Source organism: Diabrotica undecimpunctata, chromosome 1 (assembly GCF_040954645.1).
Source record: "Diabrotica undecimpunctata isolate CICGRU chromosome 1, icDiaUnde3, whole genome shotgun sequence".
Lineage (NCBI taxonomy): Eukaryota > Metazoa > Arthropoda > Insecta > Coleoptera > Chrysomelidae > Diabrotica > Diabrotica undecimpunctata.
The window spans coordinates 135,450,004-135,472,938 of record NC_092803.1 but is presented as its reverse complement, the minus strand read 5'-3'; the positions used below and the strand labels follow the sequence as shown (position 1 = coordinate 135,472,938).

The window sequence follows — 22,935 nt, the reverse complement described above, 5'->3', positions numbered from 1 at the left end:
AGTAATAATAACAACAGAAAAAACAATAATAACTTTCAATATAATAAAAATGATAATCAACAATATAGGCAATCATATAATAGATATGGTAATAATTTACAAAATTTTAATAATAATAACAGTAATTATAATAGACAACATTTTAATAACAGTACTAATAATAATAGACAAGATTTTAATAATAGAAGAAATACAGAGCGACCTAACTATAACAGACAGGTAAATTGTGTTCGAAGGAATAGAAGCTGCGAAGACAGGGAACGAAGTACTACAAGGCAGGAAAATGTGAGTAGAAGTCATAGTAGGGAAAGACATAGTACATCAGATCCAAGTGGTCAGATACAATCTGACAATTCTAATAATCAAAATTTTGTGCAGTAAACTTTCTGAATTACAAGTTAGGCCATTGCTATTATGAAAAACCTTCTGAATTTATTTCTTTAGATGAAGAGAAAATTATTGAATCTATTAATTTAATTTATATAAATGCTTTGGCCAAAAATAAAATGATTAAAATTATGATAGATACTGGTTCAGAAAGTACATTAGTCTCGGAGAATTTTATTTTTAATACATTAAAACTATCAGATATAATAAAGATTCCAAAAATTAAAATTATTGGTGCAAATAATAAGAAGTTGGGTGAAATTGATAAACTAGCCAATTTTAAAATTAATATTCTTAATAAAGAAATTAATATGCAAGGATTTATTGTCAAGGATTTATGTGTTGATATATTAATGGGAAATGATGAATTGGAAAAGAAGAAAGTAAAGATAGATTTTGAAGAAAAAATGGTAACTTTGGAAGGGCAAATAATTAAATTTATGCAGAAAGATGAGGTAGAAGAAGGAATAAGAGTTGATAGGATATTATTAAAAGAAAATAGTGATGTTTATGAAGAAGAAATGTATTTTGATGATAGGGATATGTCCCAAAAGAATGTAAAGAATAATTATTGTAGTGAATATTTAAGGAATGGAAATTTTAAGCAGATGGATGCCTACGAGGCGGAGTGCGTAAAATTGGAAGCAAGGAATAATGAGTACATAATGAAGAATAATGTTATTTGTAAAGAAGAAGATATGATGAAAGTTTTAAATTGCCCTGAAGAATATAAATCAATAGTCATTTCCATATTGCAGCAACACAAGGGACTTGTCAATAAAGAAAATAGAATTGCACAGAATTATATCCATAGTATAAAAGTTAAAGAAGAAAAAGATTTTAAAACAAAATCATACCCAATACCATATAAATACAGAGAAGAAGTAAACAAAACAATTAATAATATGTTAGAAGATGGGATCATTGAGAAGGCAGACACACATTTTATTAACCCCATAGTAGTAGTACGAAAAAGATCAGGTGAAATCAGGTTATGTTTGGATGCAAGGAATATTAACAAGATTACTGAAAAGCAATTTGAAGCACCAATGAGTATAGATGGAATATTAGGAAGAATTACAGGAATGTCATTTTTCACTAAAATCGATTTACAGCATAGTTTCTGGTTAATACCTCTAGAAAGAAAAAGTAGACAGTATACAGGATTTCAGATAGATGGAGTAGTATATCAATTCAAAGTAGTACCATTTGGACTTCAATCATCTTGCAGTGCTCTATGTAGATGTCTTCATGATATTTTGGATCAATATGAACATTTTGTAATTCACTACATTGATGATATATTAATTTTTTCTAAAACGGCTGAAGATCATGAGAAACACCTAAAAATTATAATAAATAGATTAGACAAAGTTGGACTAAAAATAAATCAAGAAAAATGTACATTTTTTCAAAAAGAAGTAATATATCTAGGTTATAAACTTAACACTAAGGGAATCGAAATGGATCCAGAACGGACACAAGTCATTCAGGAATATAAAACACCACACAATTTAAGAACTTTAAGAGGATTCATTGGAATAATTAATTATTATAAAAGGATGATACCAGATCTAAGTATAAAAGAAATTCCATTACTTGAACTACTGAGAAAAGGTGTAAAATGGAGATGGGATCAGAGAAGAGAACTAGCATTCCAAGAAATTAAAAACATTTTTCTGTCAAATTTGAAAATATACTATCCTGACTACACACAGCCATTCATATTAAGAACAGATGCATCAATAGAGAGATTATCAGGGGTATTATTACAAATACATGATGGGGTCGAATACCCAATACAATTCATTTCAAGAATCACAAAGCCACATGAAAAGGGTTACTCAGTTTCAGAATTAGAACTAGCAAGTATAATACACTGTGTCACAAAATTAAGATTTTATTTGTTGGGTAATGAATTTACAATAGAAACAGATCACCAAGCTTTAATGTCTATATTAAATAACAAATATGGAAACAGTAGAATACATCGGTGGAGTCTAATACTTAGTGAATACTGCTTTGAAATCAAATACATTTCTGGAAAATCCAATATAGTGGCAGATGCTTTATCAAGGTTAGAAAATACACCACAAAAAGGGCAGCGCACAATAAAAATTGGATTAAATCAATTAGTAGAAAGTACAGGATTATATTCTAAAGAAGAAATTATAAGAGATCAGATCAATTTGAGTGAAAAACAAAAAGTCCTTAGGAAAGATGGGGTATATTATAAAATAATAAATGGCATAGAAGTATATGTAATAACTAGAACTTTAGCAAAGAAAATATTGAAAAATTTACATAACAATTATATGCATATTGGTTCAAGAAAGCTATGGATGCTATTTAGGGACAATTATTTTGCAAAGAATGACATAAGTATAGCAAAGGAAATTACTACCCAATGCCCAATATGTCAACTAAACAAAGAAAAGAATTTCAAAAACCAGAACACATATAAATCTAATGTTGTATATGAAAAACTAAATACAGTTTCCATGGATTTTATTTCAAATTTAGTTCTCAGTCCAACAGGAAAAAAGCATATACTAGTGATAGTTGATTTATATACAAAATTTATTAAACTATATCCCTGCTCTAGAACAAATGTTAAAACATTAAAATTATATATTGATCAATTTTTCGAAGAAATAGGACCATTTAGAAATTGCATAATAGATAATGCTACATATTTTAACAACCAAAAATTTCGGACATTTTGTGAGAAAAAGGGAATCAACATTCATTTTGCAAGTATCAGACATCCTCAGGCAAATCCTGCAGAAAGATATATTAAAGAAGTTATAAAATATTTAAGGATACTGTGCCAAAATCAACATGAAACTTGGCAGCAACATATACCACAAGTAGAATATTTTTTAAATAATACACATAATTTGAATACAGAGGAAGTACCAGAATATTTAATGTTTGGCCATATAGGAAACAGAAAGTGGATTAGTGAATATAATCAGGATATGTTAGAACAAGTAATGCAGAAAGTGAATAACCGAATTAGGAGGAAAGCTGAAAAATATATCAGAAGACAAAATCGAAATATAAAAAAACCAATCACATTTCAAAAAGGAGACCTAGTGTTAATTCGTTCACTTAGAAAAAGTAATGTTAAAGAAAACCGTTGTAAGAAATTACAACCAATGTTTGAAGGTCCATATACAATTGAAAATCAGAATGGACTAAATAGTTATGTGTTAATAGATGCAGAGAACAGACTAAGAGGCATATTTCATATCAACGACATTTTTCAATATCATGAAGAGATTGAATAATGATTTCTATACCTTTAATACAAATATAATAACACTAATAACTTACTGATATATCCATTTTATTCAATAGACTTGATTTGTTAAATGGTAGATGGTAGATTTCATTATTTTGAATAAATTTGACATCATACTTGTTGAATTTTGTACATATGGAAATTGTTTGATACCCTAAAAATCATAATTTGGGGTTCGATACTATAATTGCTATAAAAATGTCTTTCTAATATAATAAAGTGGAAAAACTTACCAATTTATATTGATGAAAGTTATTTGAATGGAAATAATTCCTAGATTTTGTCTATAAATAAACAGAACACAATATCCATTATATTTTTAATTAAGGTTATATTTTATTCTCTGATATCGCATCCATTGCTCCATTTGACATGACAGTTTGACCATAGAATAGCCGAACTGTGCTCCGTTGTTCTCTGTTTTGACATAGACAGCGAACAGGGATGTATTTAACACATTTTAAATAAAAAAAAAAAAAAAAAAAAAAATTGAATTATCAATTTATTAAATTTAATAAGGTATGAGAAAATTAATATTTAAAAAAATAATAAGTAAATTATTTATTTTAAATATTATTTTTGGGGTATTGTGACGATTGGGGTTTATAGAAAATAATTTATAAGTTATATACTACATAATATTAGATATAAAAAAGTATTTGATTATTTTAAATAAGTTATATACTAGAGAATTTAATAAAAATATATTTATGTGAGGGCATTTTTAATAAATTAGCATAATAATTGTAAAAAGTTGTATTTTAATATTGTAAATATATATAAGTGAGCCATGTGCTTAGGCAACCAAAATTACTCTCGGAGATTGACAGATATTTATACTCTGAAGTGACGTTTAAGAATATTTACAATATAAAGTGGGTTATAATAATATATTGTTTGAAATGTGTATTTTATTAAATTAGAATGTTAAGTTACTAATTTAATTATATATTCTGATCTGAAAAGCCTAAATGTAAACAAAATTATTAATAGAAAAGAATGGAATTCTCTGGATCTCCGGAGATGGCCATGTTTGCGAAATGGTTTGTTCCAGAAAATTCAGACAAGTATTTGATAGAACAAATTGGAACATGATATCTTACGAGATGGTTCTAGAAATCCAAAAAACATATAAATACCCGTGATTTGGATTCAAGATGGCAGTTTTTGAAAGTTTTTAGTCAGAAAAGTTTTAGATAGTGCAGTCAGAAGAGTTTTTTGGAAGTTTTTAGTCAGAAGTCAAGCAGTTTATTATGAAAGTTAGTTGGAGTCAGTGAATCAAGTACAAATAGTCAAAATGTTTAATATAGTGAGTTAAATGAAGATTAAAAATTATGCATATAATTTAATGCACATTTATAATTATACACAAATAATTATTGAAGATAAAAAAAGGTATATTGGAAGAAATTAAATTATATTATGGTTGGAGATTAGTATAAATCAACTTATAATAATTGGATATTGGTAAATTGAAAAGAAGAATAAATATAAATGCTGTTTGCTGGTTTGGTTGGTGGTGTATAGATGCTGGTGAAGAAAAATATATCTTAAATTGGTAGAAGCTGATAATTGAAAAAAGTAATTTCACAAAAAAACAAGGATAACTGAAGTACGAAGACATTCAGTGGTGATTAGAATCTATATACTTAGTGGAAAATAGTTCATTTAGGCATTCAGTGAAAGAAAGGTACAAAATTTTGTTAATATAATTTAGTTAGTGTCATAACAATTTCAATTTTGAAGATAGTTTGTTTAAATTTTAGATTGTCTATAGAATTTAATTAGTTTTATAAGAATATCAGTTTAAAGATAGTTTATTTTAAATTTACATTGACTAGGTTAGATATATATGTGTGTTTCATAATAGTTATAATAAAGATAATTTAAAAAAAAATACTTACAAGCTAATTCTTTGAGAACCGCGATAAAAACCCTATATTATTAAAAATACTCATTGCTCATCATTCAAACAAAAAAACACATCATAACAATATATATATATATATATATATATATTAAAGTACCACCTTTACCTCAGTATATCCGCCTACAACGTTTTCAGTGGACTGGCCATGTGTTTAGAATGAAAGAAAAAAACAGGCTTTCAAAAGTAATTTTAAAAACAAGAAAGAATGCAGAGAAAGAGACCTGTTGAGATATTGAGAAAGCGATGGAAGGATGATGTAGATGAGGACGCAAGAAATTTCCTTGACAGTTGACGGTGGAGAAGAATAGCTACAGTTCGTAAAGAATCGAAAAGTTTGCTGAGGGAGCCACGGCTCGAATTTGACTCTAGATGGATAAATGTATGGTCATTATATAAAGAACTTAAGTACAATGCTTCTATGCTCCTATAAAACACAGTTTTAAGATGAAATGCAGTAGGATTACATATAGTAAGAGAAAAAGAAAAAGAGACCAAAATGTTTGTTCAAAATGTTTGTTACTCTTTTAATTAAGATATATCAGAGAAATTTTATGTTAACGAATTAAAACCACTAGGGTTAATATTATCCTGAAACACATGATAGATTTTGGAAAGTTTACATAAATGTAGCTAGACTTTAAACTTTCAAAGGTATCATGCAAAATGACTATTATCTCAAAACCCGACAAGCCTACCGACAGCCCAAAGAACTGCAGACAAATGGTGAATTTTTTTCTGTCAATTTCAAATTATAAAAGTGGATTATCTTTAACAAAATCGCGCTTTAGCTTTTTGGGGTAATCTCAGTCAAACACGTAAACGTTGTCGACCGAAATGGTCGCAAAGTCGAAACAGGATAAAAAAACATTAAAAACTGTAGTTGAATTTATTGATATCTTTGTAGCTAACGATACAATATGTAAGTATTAACTATTAATTGGCACTAGTACCAGATGACAGATGGTATTTAGCGATGATCTACTACCAGAATCAGTACTCGCTTTTTTTATTTAGCATGTTTTTTGCAGATATAAAAAAAAGCGAAGTCAAGAAAATTTCAATAAGCCAAGTGAAGATTACTTTTTAGCTGAGGTGAAAAAGTTTTAAAGGTATCTGGAAAAATAGTCCAAATACTGTTGGATTAAACCAAAGACAGCGATATGCTACCTCATCCGTTCATTTTTGTGAAAATTGATCGCAAAACTTTAAAAACTTTATTTTCTTACTTATATGGTTTCTAAAATACAATAAATAATTTAAATCACACAAACATAAATGTGATATAAACAATAAAAAATATATGCATGCAGGGTGTCCAGAAACTCTCCTGACAAAGGAAGACCAGAGATCCCTTAGATAATTTTAATTCAATTTAACCCAATATACCTAGTCCGAAAATGCTTCCTAAGGAAAGAAGAGCTCTTTGAAGATGGCGCCTTGTAATTAGTTTTTGTGAAATACCTCCAGAACGCTTTTTGTGTTTTTTTTTGTCACGAAGAATAAATTAATATTTTTTGCACTAGTTAGCCGTTGATCTACCAACAGAAGTACAACTGTTTTTCATTTTCAAATTGTGTTCAGTTCTCGAAGTTTATCTTTTAGTTTTTTGCTTTGTAGCATTTAAATATAACAATTTCAGTTTAACAAAAATGGTTTCTACTAATGAGAAATACGCTGATATGTTTTAATTCATGGCAAAATGAGGTGTAACGCTTGAGCAGTACAACGTTGATACCCTGAAAAATTTCCCAATCGTGAGATTCCACTTACTAAACATTTACATCTCATCATGAAAGATTAAGAGAAACACGTTCAGTGGTAAAAAAAAAACAAATGAAACAGGGACATGATGATGTGGCAGCTACACATGAAGGTGATATTTTAATAGGAGTTTAATAAAGATTTTTTTCAGATACATTTTGTTTTGCGACAAAGTTATATTCATAAAAAATGGAATTTTTAATGTGCATAATGCACAATATTATTCGTACGTCGGTGACAATCCCCACGTTGTTCAAGAATTTAAGCATCAGCGTAGGCTTAGCATAATCATCTGGATAGAAATAGTTATTGACTATCTACTTGGTCCCGTGGAATTTCCTGCTCGTTTAAATGGTGCTGATTACTTGCATTTTCTGGACAATGTTTTACCTGGTTCATTGGATGATGTGCCTTTAAATATTCTGAAAAATTTATGGTTTCTACATGACAGCAGTCCGACCCACTTAAGGATAAATGTACGAGACTTTCTTGGTAATAACTACGAAGACCACTGGATCTTAAGAGGCTGTGCAGTTACTTTTTTTTAATTATTTTTTACCCTTGCGATTTTAAACCCTGCGATTATTGTATTTATTTCGTTCCGATACAAAATCGTGCACAACTCTGGCTAAGGATACAAGATGCTTGCAACGAATTAATAACTTTGTCATTTTTGCAAGAATTCGGCGTTCTCTAAGCAAAAGAGCAAATTTATGCATAAAGACTAATGGTCATCAACATTGAGCATCTTTTTGTAACTATCTACTTTTGATACTTGTTCTTTTTTGTATGTTTCGTTTCATCGTAATAAATACTTTTTTTTAAAACCCTTAAATGAAATTTTGTTTTAATTTGATATTTTGCTTCCCAAACTTTTTTTATGAATTGTATGCGCCCTTTATTGAAATAAAAGAAAATTTATAAAATTAATTAAGGTATCTATTAATTTACCTTTCATGAAGAAACATTTTTAAATCGATTTTTCTAGAAACGGTGCATCCTACCTACTTAAAGTAGAAATACCTTTTGGTATAGTTTATTTCACGAAAAATGGTTGAGTGCTTAATGATTGTAATAAAACCCGACCGCAAGTACCCCAGCTTAGTCAACATTAGTTGAACAGGTAAGTATTCAGTAAAATTGAAGCTACTGTGAAGTGTAATAAAATTAAATTTTTTTTTTTTATTAGAAAAAGATGTCGCATCCACCAAAATGTTATTAGCGACGGAACAAAATATAAATAACAAAGTTAAACACCTACAGAATATACAAAATGTTTATGGATCTAAGATAATTCACTATATTGTCACAGGAACAGTTTTGACCTAAAGCCTGTGGTAGAGCGAGTGGATCTTGTAGCGCTGTCTTTCTTGGTCATATTTACTACAAATTGTTAAAAAGTGTTCGACTGTTAATCGGACGTTACACTGATCAGATATAGGTGGATTTTTCTTTGTGAAAAGGTAGGAGTGCGTTAATCTGGTATGTCCTAGACGTAAACGCGCAACCGCAATTTGTTCTCGTCTATTGCGCGGCGATGGAAACCACTGAGACACATTATTTTTGATTTTATTTAAATTGGAATTAGTTTGAGACCACTCATTTCGCCACAAACACAACACTTTTTATAATAAGCTTTTAAGTCACTGGAAACACACTTGTCTATCGGCTCCGACAAATCACTTAAAATTGCCTCTCGTGCAATCCTGTCAGCTTCTTCATTTCCTGTTATTCCGACGTGTGAGGGAACCTCACACCTGAGAGTTAGATGATACTGAACGATTGTCTACAGAAGAGTCACTATCTAAGTCAGAAATCTCGTTTCCTAAGTGGTTGTGTAGTTTCTTTTGAAGTTTTGTAAACTTGCTTTTTGTAGATCTATCATTTGCATATTGATAGCTGCTTTGTAAAAGATGGAGTAAACCAGCCATATCAGTTGTAAATTCTTTTACGACGCTAATAGTGTCGGGGGAGCGTTGGACATTATCAATCAGTAAGGACAATTGGTGGAAATTTAAAACGAATGGTGGGGTATGATTATCAACGAAATTTTCAAGAGTTTCCCGTGTAGATTGGACTTTAGATGAGCGTGGTTTTTTTGGTTTAGAGAGTTTGGGTTTTGCAAACAGATTTTCTGATGAAATTGCTGAATCTGAAGGAGGCGTGTCGATCTCACCAATACTGCGTTTTATGGAAGAACTTGCGTTTTCGCAATTGCTATTAGAGTTTTCACTTAGATGATGTGGCTTTATTACATTTGGAAGTACTGGAGCAAACTTATTGGTAGTGACAGAAGTCGAGCTTGTAGTTTTATTTGTAAGATTGGTTAAAATGGTTGTTTTAAAAAATTGTGGTGATGTATCAGTTTTATTAGAATTTTCTGCAGTTGTATCTGCAGTTGTAATGGAAAAGGAGCTGATAGATTGGAAAATATTGCTTCCGAAGTTTGTGAAAACGGTACTGCCGCTGAAGGAGGTTGATTAAAAGTGTTGCTATGAGTAGGAGTATTAGTAGTTTCTTTGTCGTGGAGATTTGTAGGTGTAGGTGATATGCTCGGATTTGATAATGGATAACTTGATGACTGCTGGGTGTTTGGTACCTTGTGTAGTATACTTGTTGAAGCTGTTTGATTTGGTACTTCATTGTTTGACTCAATATGAGTTGATTCCGTTACTGAACTGGTTTTGCATTGGGATGATATGTGTCCTGCATTTTTGCAAATAAAGCAGGTGAGTGTACCTTGTGACAAAAATATGCGGTAAGGTGTTTGGTCGAAATTTATTAGAATAGAATCTGGAATTAATGATGTTATAGGGCTTATATAAACTTGCCTCCGAAAGCTCAATATGTGACTATATTCGGGAAGAGTCGAGCTAATTTTCAGAAATGTTATTGGGGAAATAAGCTTTAAACCGATATTCTGTAATTCTTCAACTAATACTTGATGAGGAATTGACGGGCAGACTCCAGACAAGACTAGTCTTTCTGCTGGAGAGACAAGTCTTCGTGCTGTTTCAACTTCGCCGAGTACTTCTATAGAGCCATGTTGTGTCATGATGTTATCTACTACGGTTTTGTTTGCCAAATACATGCAGATTCTATTATGAGATAATCTAGATGAAAAAATAATATTTTTTGGGTTGATGATTGTACCCAAAGAAATGAGATAATCCTGCAGTTTAGCATTATCGATACAACTAAATACAATTGCTTGGTTCTTACTCGGAAAAGAATGTGAAGCGGCTGAAGCATAACTGTTTGTTATATTCGATCGTTGGTTTATTGAACTGGTTAGATTGGAAGGTGTGTTTACATTATGTGAAGTCATTTTAAGCTGCGGTGGCGAAGGCCTCACTCCGACTCTGGTAAATGAAAAACCAATCGCATGCTACTATAAGCTACTTATAGCAGCTAACCTCACAAAATGATTGTACGGTAGTGTATATTTATTATTTGACGTTTTCTTTTCACAATAATAAAATAATAATTACGTATAGATGACTTACGTAGTAGTATCTAGTAGATAAACACTTTAATTTTAAAAACTATTTAATAAAACCACTTGTTTTTATTAAAAACTAGGAGTACGATATCAGTACAACTTAACCGTACCTTGCCAGGGCCGGTCCAAAATTAAATTATTAGAAGAATTTTTCACTAAGTAACAAAAAACAAAATTTGTTTAATTTACTAATGTTTGTATTTTGAGAACGATTTCTGAAGTGGAAATTGAAACGTCAATAAACGTACTTTAACCTTTAATTGTAGCTTATTCCCATTTAAATAGTAATTACTTTAAAATGCCACAAGAAAATAGCTTTAGAACAATATCCCATTAAAGGGAACACTATTATACAAAATTTGTATTTCTGTATTTCTTGACTTTATTCAGTCTTGAGCTGCGTTCGTCCTCGTAAACATAAACATATTCATATTATGTATTTAAACTTACTCACCCCAAATCATAGTTAATCGAATGTTTTTTTAATGTTGGTAGTACAATAATTAGGGTAACAATCAATATGAAATGTGTTGTGTATATTAACTTGAATTTTGTTTAAAATATTTCGCGAAAATCAAAAAACAAAATGCATAGAATGCAAACAATGCATTTTGGAGTTCATAGTTAACCGATTCGTTATACCAATCATTTAAACTAGTATCCGTAAAATGTAGTTCTATAGATAGAATTATTGTACATTGATAATTTACTTACAATATCGTATGCAACGACGGTGGATATTCCTAGTATTAGTAATTTAATAGCAGTTTCCATTTTAGCACAAATCACCTCTAATACTAAATTTTGATTACACACCGATGTCCTTTATCGCTTATAATATGAGATAAAAACAAATTTTTTATCGACTACATAAACAAGATATTTTCTGTTAAGTACTGATTAACACTGATTAATGTATTGTAAATTAAATTAAGCCTATACTATCTATAGGAATAAATTCGAGTGGTTCATTATGACACTTTATGTACAGTGCGCGTCTAAACTCTCTACTGTATTTTCTTAAACTTTTTGTCTTACTTAAAACTTTTTCAGACTTAACTTAACTTTTAGCAACTTAAGGCACCCGTTTACAGTTTTTATATCATTTTAGTGATTTAATAACTAAAACTAGTAGATGTTAAAAATAAGTTTAAACGAGGTTTTTAATGATGAATTTCATGCCATATAAACCATTCCAACATGACGCCCAGCCGTCATTTTCTTTGGTGATGTTACTAAATTAATTAGCCTTCCATCACTCGCTCCATTAAAAAAATCCAACATTTATAAATATTTCACCACAATTTTCGAAATATTGCTTCTTTTAGGTCCTGCAACCAGGAATACTCATATGAAGACTGTGTTAAATAGTGGTGGGAGTACCTATTATCACCGAACAACCTATTATCTTATAACCGACAACGGTTATAGTTGTCTTGTTGTTATTTCAAATCTAACAGTAGAGCGATCGCGTTAGTCAAAGCGCTAACAAAAATCTAACTACGCGAGTGTTAGCGTGTTTTAATTTTTTGAGAGATCACTTGAGAAAAGTTATAATATTATCATAAAAGGTAATAGTTATAGTGAAATATAGATTGTTGAACATACGTTATTATGTTTTATACATGTACGTATTATATTGGTTATTTTTATATCTTTTGAAGAACCAGCTAATAAAATATTATGAAGACATAGACAGCGATGTGCACCACTATGGTTTTGTTCGCGGAGAGAGTCCCTGACTGACTGGTTCTGACTGATTCGCATGCGAAGTTCTGTTTTCAAGCGTTGGTGATGTTAAAAATCCAAGTCCTTGACAGAGAGTACAATGTTCGCGGAATATTTCCAACTGGTTCATGATCAGTTTATGATCAGTCCATTTGGTTCATGAATTAGAGTGTGGACTTTTAGTTGGTGTAAGCGCAAACGCTATAGAAACTGAAATTGGCATATCTATAACTCAATTTTAATAATGTTACCTAAAGTTAAAATCAAATTTAAACAATAATATACTGTTGAAAGTGCATCATATGATCTTTTTGGTTTTCTGTAGATTAATGTTTTTTACTTAAGTTTTTTCACATATTTTTTATATTCATGTACCATTATCACGTGTCTTTTGCTGTGCTAAGTTGAGTTAATCTGTATTCAGTTTAATTAATTGTCTATAACATAATATCTAATGTCCATTATCATAAGCTTCTTTACACATTTTATATCTTTGACTGCTACATATCTTTTTAAGGTAACCCACTTATAATAACTTTTCCATGTATGTTTGTTTCTTCAATAAATAGATGAAGTAGCCACCTTCTTTGTCTTTTATTTCTCCACTTTGACCGAAAAACCCACCACTCTTCGAGTGTTCCTTAGTTTATATTGGATTGACGGTCGTATACACGGTACATATATATATATATATATATATATATATATATATATATATATATATATATATATATATATATATGTAACGTATAGTGTATTAATAAATGGACACTAAATAGAAAAAAGAATGGAATAACCATATAAGCAGAATGGGGGAGACACGTGCGGTCAAAACAGAAAGGGATACATCATTAATCGCTAGAAGAAGTATCGGCCGACCGCGCAAAAGTTGCGGTGACAACCTTCCATAGAGGTATAAATCCGCCAATGAACAAGCAGGATTGCTTATAAAGAGGAAGAAGAATAAGAAGATAAAATATAACTTTGATACGCCGAAATTTATTGGGATAACCTGTATATTTTAAAACAGTTTTAAAATGTAGCTTTAATCAACTTAGAAAGTAATAATTAAAAATTTATTTTTTTCTCACTCCTTCGCTGTAATCTTCCGTTCCGTTAGTGGTGATTCACAAGGAAACATTTTTATGTATGTAATTGTTGTTATTACTTACATGAAAATAAAAATAAAGCTGCACTTGTTTTTTTAGTTACATCTTATCTAAAGCGTTTATAAATATGTAATGCTAAACAATAGTAAAATTTAACTATTTTTATTAGGCCTATAATAATTACATTCCTATATCTGTCAAATAAATAAATAAGTATTGATAATGCATTATTTTCTATTCAACTATACATAATGTGAAGCAATGGGACTGAGAATAAAAAATGTTCAAAAAACTAAAATAATGTTGATTAGCCAAACCGATGAAAATTGTCGCATTGACCTAAATAACACTTAATTAAAACAAGTTTACAAATTTAGATAGCTAAGAGTAGTACTAAATGATTAGTGAGATCCTGTTTTAAAACTAAAAAAACACGAATAGAATATGCCAGGAACATGTACAATTACTGGAAATAAATGATCTATAACCGAAAACTAAGCTTAGACATCAAAATTGAATTTACTAATTGCTACGTTTGGTCAGTCCTTCTGTACGGAGTCAAACCCTGGACATTAAAATTAAATACCACGAGACGGCTATAAACCTATGAATGTGGCGTTATCGCAGAATGCTCAGTATATCATAGACACAACATATTACTAATCGAACAGTATAAAACTCCATAAATATGGGGTTAAAACTTATAACAACGATTATAATATACGGCCGAAGATGACTAGGCAAAGGAGCTAAGTCATGGGTTCGCAATAACACAACTTGAACGGGCATGAACTTTTAACAATTACTATGAGTGGCGCAGAATAGAGAACATTTTGATGTAGTGATTGCAAACCTTTAGTAATAAAGTTTACCAGACTAAGAAGAAGAAAATTTTATAAATGAGAAGAGATATTTTATGTCGAATCAAGGTTACAGGAGTCCTAAGATAAATAAATGTGGTAGTGGTAGAATAGAATGAGATATAGTCAATAACATAAGTTGTTAATGTAAAATTGTAAGTTAAAAATTTTTGTCGAATATTATATGTGTTGAACATTGAATAGTATAAGTAAAAAAGAAAACAAGATAATAAAAGAACGTTAAGTACAACTTTTAGAAATGAATGAAGTTACTAAAACAACTATCTATAAATGGGAACAAAATTACGGTTGAAGGAAGTGTGTCTGTTGACACAATTATAACTGTTCGTTTTGTGTTTAGTATGTTAAGTATAACATCCTGATGAAATCTCTAAAGCCAAAAGAACGCAACAAAAATGACAATAATATAGTGAGAAATCTCTTTGAAGAACCAACAAACTGTTGTAACAATATATGGGAATAGCATGGATGCGTAACAGATCAGAATATGATTGAGAACAGGCTGTGTAGTGTGTAAATTTACGATTACTATTTAATTTATACTCCCAATAGTTATTTACACAAGTACTTAAAAAATGTACAGAAGTTATCAACATAAATGGTGAAACTACAAATAACACTTGTTTTATTATCGATGAAAAGGAAAACGACCTACTGACGCCACTAAACACAATTTGCGATACTGGGAATAAATTGGTTTATCAATAAAAATATTAAGAAAACAAAAACCGTGGTTATTGCTTAGAATGATAAAGCCATAACAAGGAACCCCATAGAAAATAAAGAATTGAAACAAGTGGATAAGATGATTAATACTTAGGAGTCTGGATTACAGAAGATCTAAATCCGGAATCAGAAATTAGACCAAGAATAAAGCAATTAAGAGCAGCTTTTTTGAGGACGAAGAACTTTCTGACTAACCAAACACTTCTATAAAAGAATCAAAGAATCCTAAAATCGTATATAGGATAGTAAAATATTATATAAACTCTATTCTTCTTTATTGCGCTGAAGCGTAGACAGTTAACGTAATGAGAAAGCTAAAACTTTTGGAATGTGGCCTTTTAGAAGACTTTTAAAAATACCACGGATACATTATATTACGAACGAAATGCTGTTAGATAGAAGGCAAATAGACAGAGAAATTTTGATTACCAATAAAAAAAGAAAGATAGTATGTTTGGGACACCTACTTAAAAATGATAAGTACAAGTTGTTGTTGCTGCTATATACGAAAGATGAAATCAAAGAAAAACAAAATCCTTGTAGAAGACAAATATCGTGACTGAATAACATTCGTCTAGACCCGGTTCAATACACAAAAACTTAAAAAAAACAGATACGAATTTGCAATGGTTTTATCCAACCTCCAGTAGTAAAGTAGGCACTATAAGAAGAAGAATGCAAATTGACTAATTAAACAAATACCTAATTATAAATAAAATTAAATAAATAACTAAATATAATTAACTTTTACATTTTTACTGCTTTTATGTTAATAATATACTCTATTTTTTAAAAATGTTTTAATATCCTTTCAGACAAACTATACGTTATTTGAAACATCTAGTAACTCAAACATGTCAATCTGGTTTTAACTTTCAAAGAGTACTTGAACTTAGGATACTCTTTCCAACATGCATAATTCATGTTGAGCATACAAAATTTTAGCCACACATTTCCGTAATAAAACTTCTTGGAAAGTTCTGCGTAATGATAAAAGTAGGTAAAGACACCTTATTCATATCCTTTTAGATTTTAAATGACATCATGCCATAGGCGTCATCTTCCGAATTTTTCACTTAGTAGGGATGTTTTATTCATATTAGGGATCCTTTCATATACAGAAATATGTAAGCTGGTGTGGGGTAATGCTTCACTTTTTTGTTTCAATGGTGATATATTGGCTAAATCGTACAGTAAACAATGCTTATATTAAAGGTTTTCAGGGATCAAATATCGAAATATATTTTAAATGATAAAACTATCAGTCGACTCGGGCTTAATAAAAATTCAAATTCAGAATGTTCAGAATAACACCCAACGCATGGAGATATTAATACTTAGCGGATGCGTAGATAAAAAAAAAGAACACAGAACGAGGTATGCAATTTATTCAACGCAAAATATACAGAAAGACCCATCAGCCAATCAACAGTAAGTAAAATAGTCTGAAAATTTAGAGAAACTGGGTACGTTAAGTATATTCCTATCGCTGGGCGTCCTAAAATTGAAGACAATGTGAAACTAGATATTTTATTAAATGTACATGACAATCCTCACAGTAGTTCAACACAAATGGGTGAATATGCTGGAGTTTTCCTACGATCGGTATTACGTATTTTAAAAAAAGAAAAATACCATCCCTACAAAATTCAATTACATCAGGAATTAAACGATGATGATCCCGATCGCCGGCTTTAATTTTCTGAAATGGTGCAGGATTTATGTATCCGCAATCCACATTTCATCAATCAAATCCTTTTTTCCGATGAAGCTACATTTTTTATACATGGTACCGTGAATCGTCAAAACTACAGATATTGGAGACAAGAAAACCCACATTGGATGACTGAGTCACACACGCAATATCCTCAGAAAGTAAATGTATGGGCAGGGATCATTAATGACAGAATCATTGGCCTTTTTTCTTTGAAGAAAATGTAACAGGAGAACTTTATTTAACTTTTTTGAGAAATCAACTTATAGCTGTCCTTGCTAATATGTATCCAAATGCCAATAATCCAAATTTACCTAGTGAAAATATCTGGTTTCAACAAGATGGAGCCCCTTCGCATTACGCACGTGAAGTACGTCAATTTTTAAATCATTGCTTTCCCAGGAGATGGATCGGAAGACGAGGTTTTATAGAGTGGCCAGCAAGGTCGTCAGATCTATCACCTCTAGATTTTTTCCTGTGTGGTTACAGAAAATCAAAAGTTTATGTCAATAGACCCCAAAACTTACAGGACTTGAAAGATAGAATTAGGCATGAAATAAGTCTAATTACTCCAGAAGTCATCCGCAATATACTTGATGAATGTGTCCGAAGATTCGCATATTGTCAAGAAACCGATGTATGGCATTTCGAACATTTAATTTAAAATAATTATTATGCATAATTTGGTTACTTTAAAGTACATTACGAATTAAATCATTAGTTGTAATTTAGTTGAATTTAAATTAAAAACATTGTTTTAGTACCCTTATAAAATATTTTAGTTAAAAATGTAAATTCTCGTTTAAATGAGGTGTCGCATTATACCGATTTCTATTTAAAAAATTAACGATTACGACACTACGCCTACACTGGTGACATCATCCTTACTCCATGTGCAGTCACACTATTATCCTAATACGCTGATCAGCTTAAGTCACTAACTTCCTAATGTCCTAATCAGCTTAAGATGGAATACTGGTAGTTCTGTTATGACATTGTGAAGTCACACTCAACTTCTAATACGGTGATTGGCTTGGGCCACTAATTGCCTTATATGGTCACGAGTAGTTCGGTGATGACACAAAAACACAGCGGAACGAGAGATAATAATTTGGTGTGATTTAATTATGACCATTGTGAACGAGTTTGATTTAATTTAATAAAATAGCTATATTTACGTAAATACGTGTTTTAACTATTTTAATAGACGATACTATTTTAATAGACGATATCAGAAAAGTGTTAAAGAACCTACGGTAGAATTTAGTGAACTGTTTTTAATGTTAAGTGATTGAAAGTGTCCAAAATGCCGAAAAGGAAAAAGTCCAAGCAAAATAGTAGTTCCAGTAGTGAAACCACAACAATTTCGTCTACCGATTCTTCGCCGAGAAGGGAGTCAAGGTATACGAAAACGAAAAGAACACGTAAGTCAAGAAAAAGATCTAAACATTCAAAAATAAATAGAACCATAAATAAATTCACCATCTGCATCTTATAATTGTACGAATAGAAACATTAAATCCGTCAGTTTTATTCTTGAATTTGATCCACTAATTGGAGAAATAGATCGATGGATTGAAATAATAGAGCACAATGCTAAGACGTATAGTTGGTCTGATAACTACATTATATTTCAAGCGATTTCTAAGCTTAGAGGTACCGCTAAAACATGGTACGCTAGTTTTATTGAAAATGAAGTTGCATGGTCTCAATTTTCTTGGGCAGAATATAGATCAGTGTTAGAAAATACTTTTCAAAGTACACGAAATACTTATGATCTTTTTATGGACGTAGCCCATTATAAACCAACAGAGGGTTCTTCATTATATGAATTTTATTTTGAACATTTAGCAAAAATTAATAAACTTAAAGTAAATTTTTCCGAGTCAGATAAGATTTCTTTAATAATTGGTGCTATTGGAGACGAACATATTAAATCTGCTATTGAAGTTGCTCAAATCAAAGATGTCAATTTATTGGCAGTTTATTTAAGAAATAAGCTTTATCACAAAAGTCCAGAAAAATTGCCTGATTTAACAAATCCAATTGTTTTTTTTTCCAAATCAAAATTTGTAAATAATAACAAATTTGTTAATAACAAATTTAACAAGAATAAACCTTGTATGTGCTGTAGAATTCAGGGTCATTTAAAAAAAAGATTGTCACCACACAAACCAAATATGCAGGTTTTGTAAAATTAAAGGTCATATTGAACAATACTGTTTTAAAAAGAACAAAGAATGTCAAGAGACAAAAGTAAATAAAACGAACAAAAATTTAGAAAAAAATAAATATGTTAAACAAATACAGTTTGATTCTTCCGAAAATAAATTTAATAAAATTATTTTCTTAAATGAGCACAGCGATACTGCATTCATTGATTTTGGCAGCGATTGTTCGCTAATTTCAAAAGAATTGGCAGATAAGTTTAAATTAGAAATAAAATCATTAACTAAAGATGTAAAACTTTCTGGATTTTTGGGAAATTCTTTATCAGTTGAATATTATGTATTTGCTAAAATAAAAATCGATTTTGTAGAATTAAATATTACGTTGTATGTCATGGATAAAGATTGGGTTAATGACCTTCTAATAGGAAGAAATTTTACAGAAGATGTAAATATTATGTATTATAGGATAGATAATAGTTTAACATTTAAATATAAGAAATACTTAGATAAAGAAAATGATGTTGGAAAATATTTTGCTAAATCACGAGGACTGTTTTTATACAAATTTGAAAGCTCTAAAAAAATCGAAAATCGATATTACAAGTTCAGATGTAGTTAAGTTTCGTCCCTACAGAACACCTGCAGCTGACAAAGAAATTTTACAAAAAACAATACAAGAATTATTGGATGCAAATATTATTCAAAAGAGTAATTCATCATTCGCAAGCCCTTCTTTTCTTATTGATAAAAAAAAAGATGGAAATTGGACATGGACAGAAGAAGAAACAAAAATTGTTAAAGAAATGAAGAAAGTTATAGTCTCAGAACCAATTTTAACAATATTCAATCCGAAACATGACATAATAGTTTACACGGATGCAAGTAGAGAAGGATTTGGAGGCATAATAACACAAATTGTTGATGGTCGTGAAAAGTCAATTGCCTATTTTAGCAAGCAAACCACAAAAGAAGAAAAGAAATATCATTCTTTTGAACTAGAGCTTTTGGCTATTGTCAAAACCTTAGAAAGGTATATATATTATTTAGCAGGAAGATATTTTACTGTAATAACAGACTGCAATTCCGTTAAAAATGCATTAGTAAAACAAACAATAATCCCAAGAATAGCAAGATGGGTTTTGTGTTTACAAGATTTTTGTTTTGAAATAAAACATAAATCAGGAGTACAACTACAACATGTAGATGCCTTAAGTAGGAACTTTGAAAGAACTGAAGCAGAGGAAAGTCTTGAAATTAAAGTGATGCTCATCCAAGAAGACGACTATCTAAGAGAAGCACAGGATACAGATACGGAAATAAAAAAAAATTAAAGATATTCTTTTGTCAGGAGATCAGGAAAATCATAAGGATACTTTCAAGAAATATGATTTAAGAGAAAACAAAGTTTATAAAATAACAGAATATGGTAGAAGATGGTATGTGCCTAAAAATTGTCGTTGGCAAATTGTCAAAATGAATCATGACGATATTGGACATTTTGCGTTGGATAAAACAATTGAAAGAATAAAAGAACGGTATTGGTTTCCACGAATACGAAGATTTATTAAGAAATACATTGCGGCTTGTCTTGCCTGTTTATACCATAAACAACCGGGAGGAAAAAAGCCTGGCTATCTACATTCCATTCCAAAATATGCTAGACCGTTTTATACACTCCATGCCGATCATTTAGGGCCATTTGTGTTAAAGAAATCTCAAAATAAATACGTCTTGGTTTTGATTGATGCCTTTTCTAAATTTGTGTTTGTTGAAGCTGTCCCAGATACATCAAGTAAATATGTTATTCGTGCTTTAGAAGAAATTTTTAAAATATTTGGTAACACCAAACGAATGATATCAGATGCAGGATCAGCTTTTGTTTCAAAAGAATTTTTGAATTATATGGCAGAGAGAGGAATTAGAGTGTTTACAACTGCAGTAGGAATGGCTAGAGGCAACGGCCAAGTAGAAAGGGCAAATAAAACATTACTGGATACCATGGCCACAATGGGTGCAAAATTTGAATCCGATATGCGGAATAAGAATTTAAAAAACATTCAACAAGGAATAAACGATTAGAAGAAGATAGAATCAAATAGAATAACGAATTTAATAAAAAAAGATGCTCTCCAGTGAAATATGCTGTTGGTGATCTGGTATTGACAAAAGTTACAAGTTTTCCAGCAAACAATGAAAGTAAGAAGCTTTTAGAAAAGTATAGAGGGCCATTCAGGATTGTTGAGGTTCTACCAAATGATAGATATCGTGTAAAAGAAGATGTACATTCATCAAGAACAAAGCGTCCCTATGAAGGAGTTGTTGGTGGAGAACACATCAAGAGATTTAAGATTCAAAGATCTTAAAATTATTCAGGTTATTTACATGATAGTGTAGTCATTTTGTAGAATGACATAAAGGTATTGTATTGTTTAAAAGGAATTTGTTTGAATAGCTGGAACTATTTAAAAATATATATTTTAATTGTCATTCTGAAAAATGACAACAAAGTGTTTTAATAATCTGAATGGGTTTATTTGAGTAGTTCTGACTATTTGAAGCAAATTTATTTTATTCGTCATTCTAAAAAATGACAAATAAATGTTCTAATGTTCTGAATGGATTTTCAGTTCGTCATTCTGAAAAATGACCAATAAATGTTTTAATGTTCTGAATGGATTTTCAGTTCGTCATTTTGAAAAATGACAAATAAATGTTTTAATGTTCTGAATGGATTTTCAGTTCGTCATTCTGAAAAATGACGAATAAATGTTATGGTGTTCTGAATGGATATTCAGTTCGTCATTCTGAAAAATGACAAATAAATGTTCTAATTTTCTGAATGGATTTTCAGTTCGTCATTCTGAAAAATGACAAATAAATGTTTTAATGTTCTGAATGGATATTCAGTTCACCATTCTGCAAAATGACACCCAAATATTTTAATGTCTTGAATGAGTTTGTTTGAATAGCTGTAGCTATTTGAAACAAATTTACTCACATTGTCATTCTGAAAAATGACAGTCATATGTTTTAATGTTTAAAAATGAGCTTGTATGAATAGTTGTAGCTATCTGAAACGAATTGAGTTAAACTATGTCATTCTGCAGAATGATGGAGCCTTTCTATAAATTGGCATTCTTAATAATAAAGAACATATTATTTTTTTTTAATAGGTGTTGTACGATCGAGGACGATCGTGACGTCAGGATGGTCGAATGCAGTCACACTATTATCCTAATACGCTGATCAGCTTAAGTCACTAACTTCCTAATGTCCTAATCAGCTTAAGATGGAATACTGGTAGTTCTGTTATGACAATGTGAAGTCACACTCAACTTCTAATACGGTGATTGGCTTGGGTCACTAATTGCCTTATATGGTCACGAGTAGTTCGGTGATGACACAAAAACACAGCGGAACGAGAGATAATAATTTGGTGTGATTTAATTATGACCATTGTGAACGAGATTGATTTTAACTATTTTAATAGACGATACTATTTTAATAGACGATACATGTACGTTATAACATGGGTATTTTATAACAAACATTGACCTGTTTCGGGGTTTTCCTCAAAACTCGAAATAATGATAATGTTCCATAATTTAGCTGTTCACTGTATAATGCCCTCTAGTCCTTATTTCACTTGTTTTTCTACATATATAGAAATAAACACATGATAATATTCTTAATATCTATTTGTGCTTAAAAAGGGATAA

The 22,935-nt window shown here is 30.4% G+C and overlaps 1 protein-coding gene across 1 annotated transcript in view; it reads right to left on the bottom strand.

The window, feature by feature from the left end:
• Positions 1-11,765, bottom strand: part of LOC140432075 (lipase 3-like) — an 89,962-nt gene extending 78,197 nt beyond the window's left edge. Inside the window, exon 1 of the mRNA XM_072519921.1 lies at positions 11,602-11,765. Coding sequence (XP_072376022.1) covers positions 11,602-11,661 — 60 coding nt within the window. The 5' untranslated portion in view covers positions 11,662-11,765. The remainder of the gene's footprint in view (positions 1-11,601) is intronic.
• Between the last annotated feature and the right edge of the window lie 11,170 nt (positions 11,766-22,935).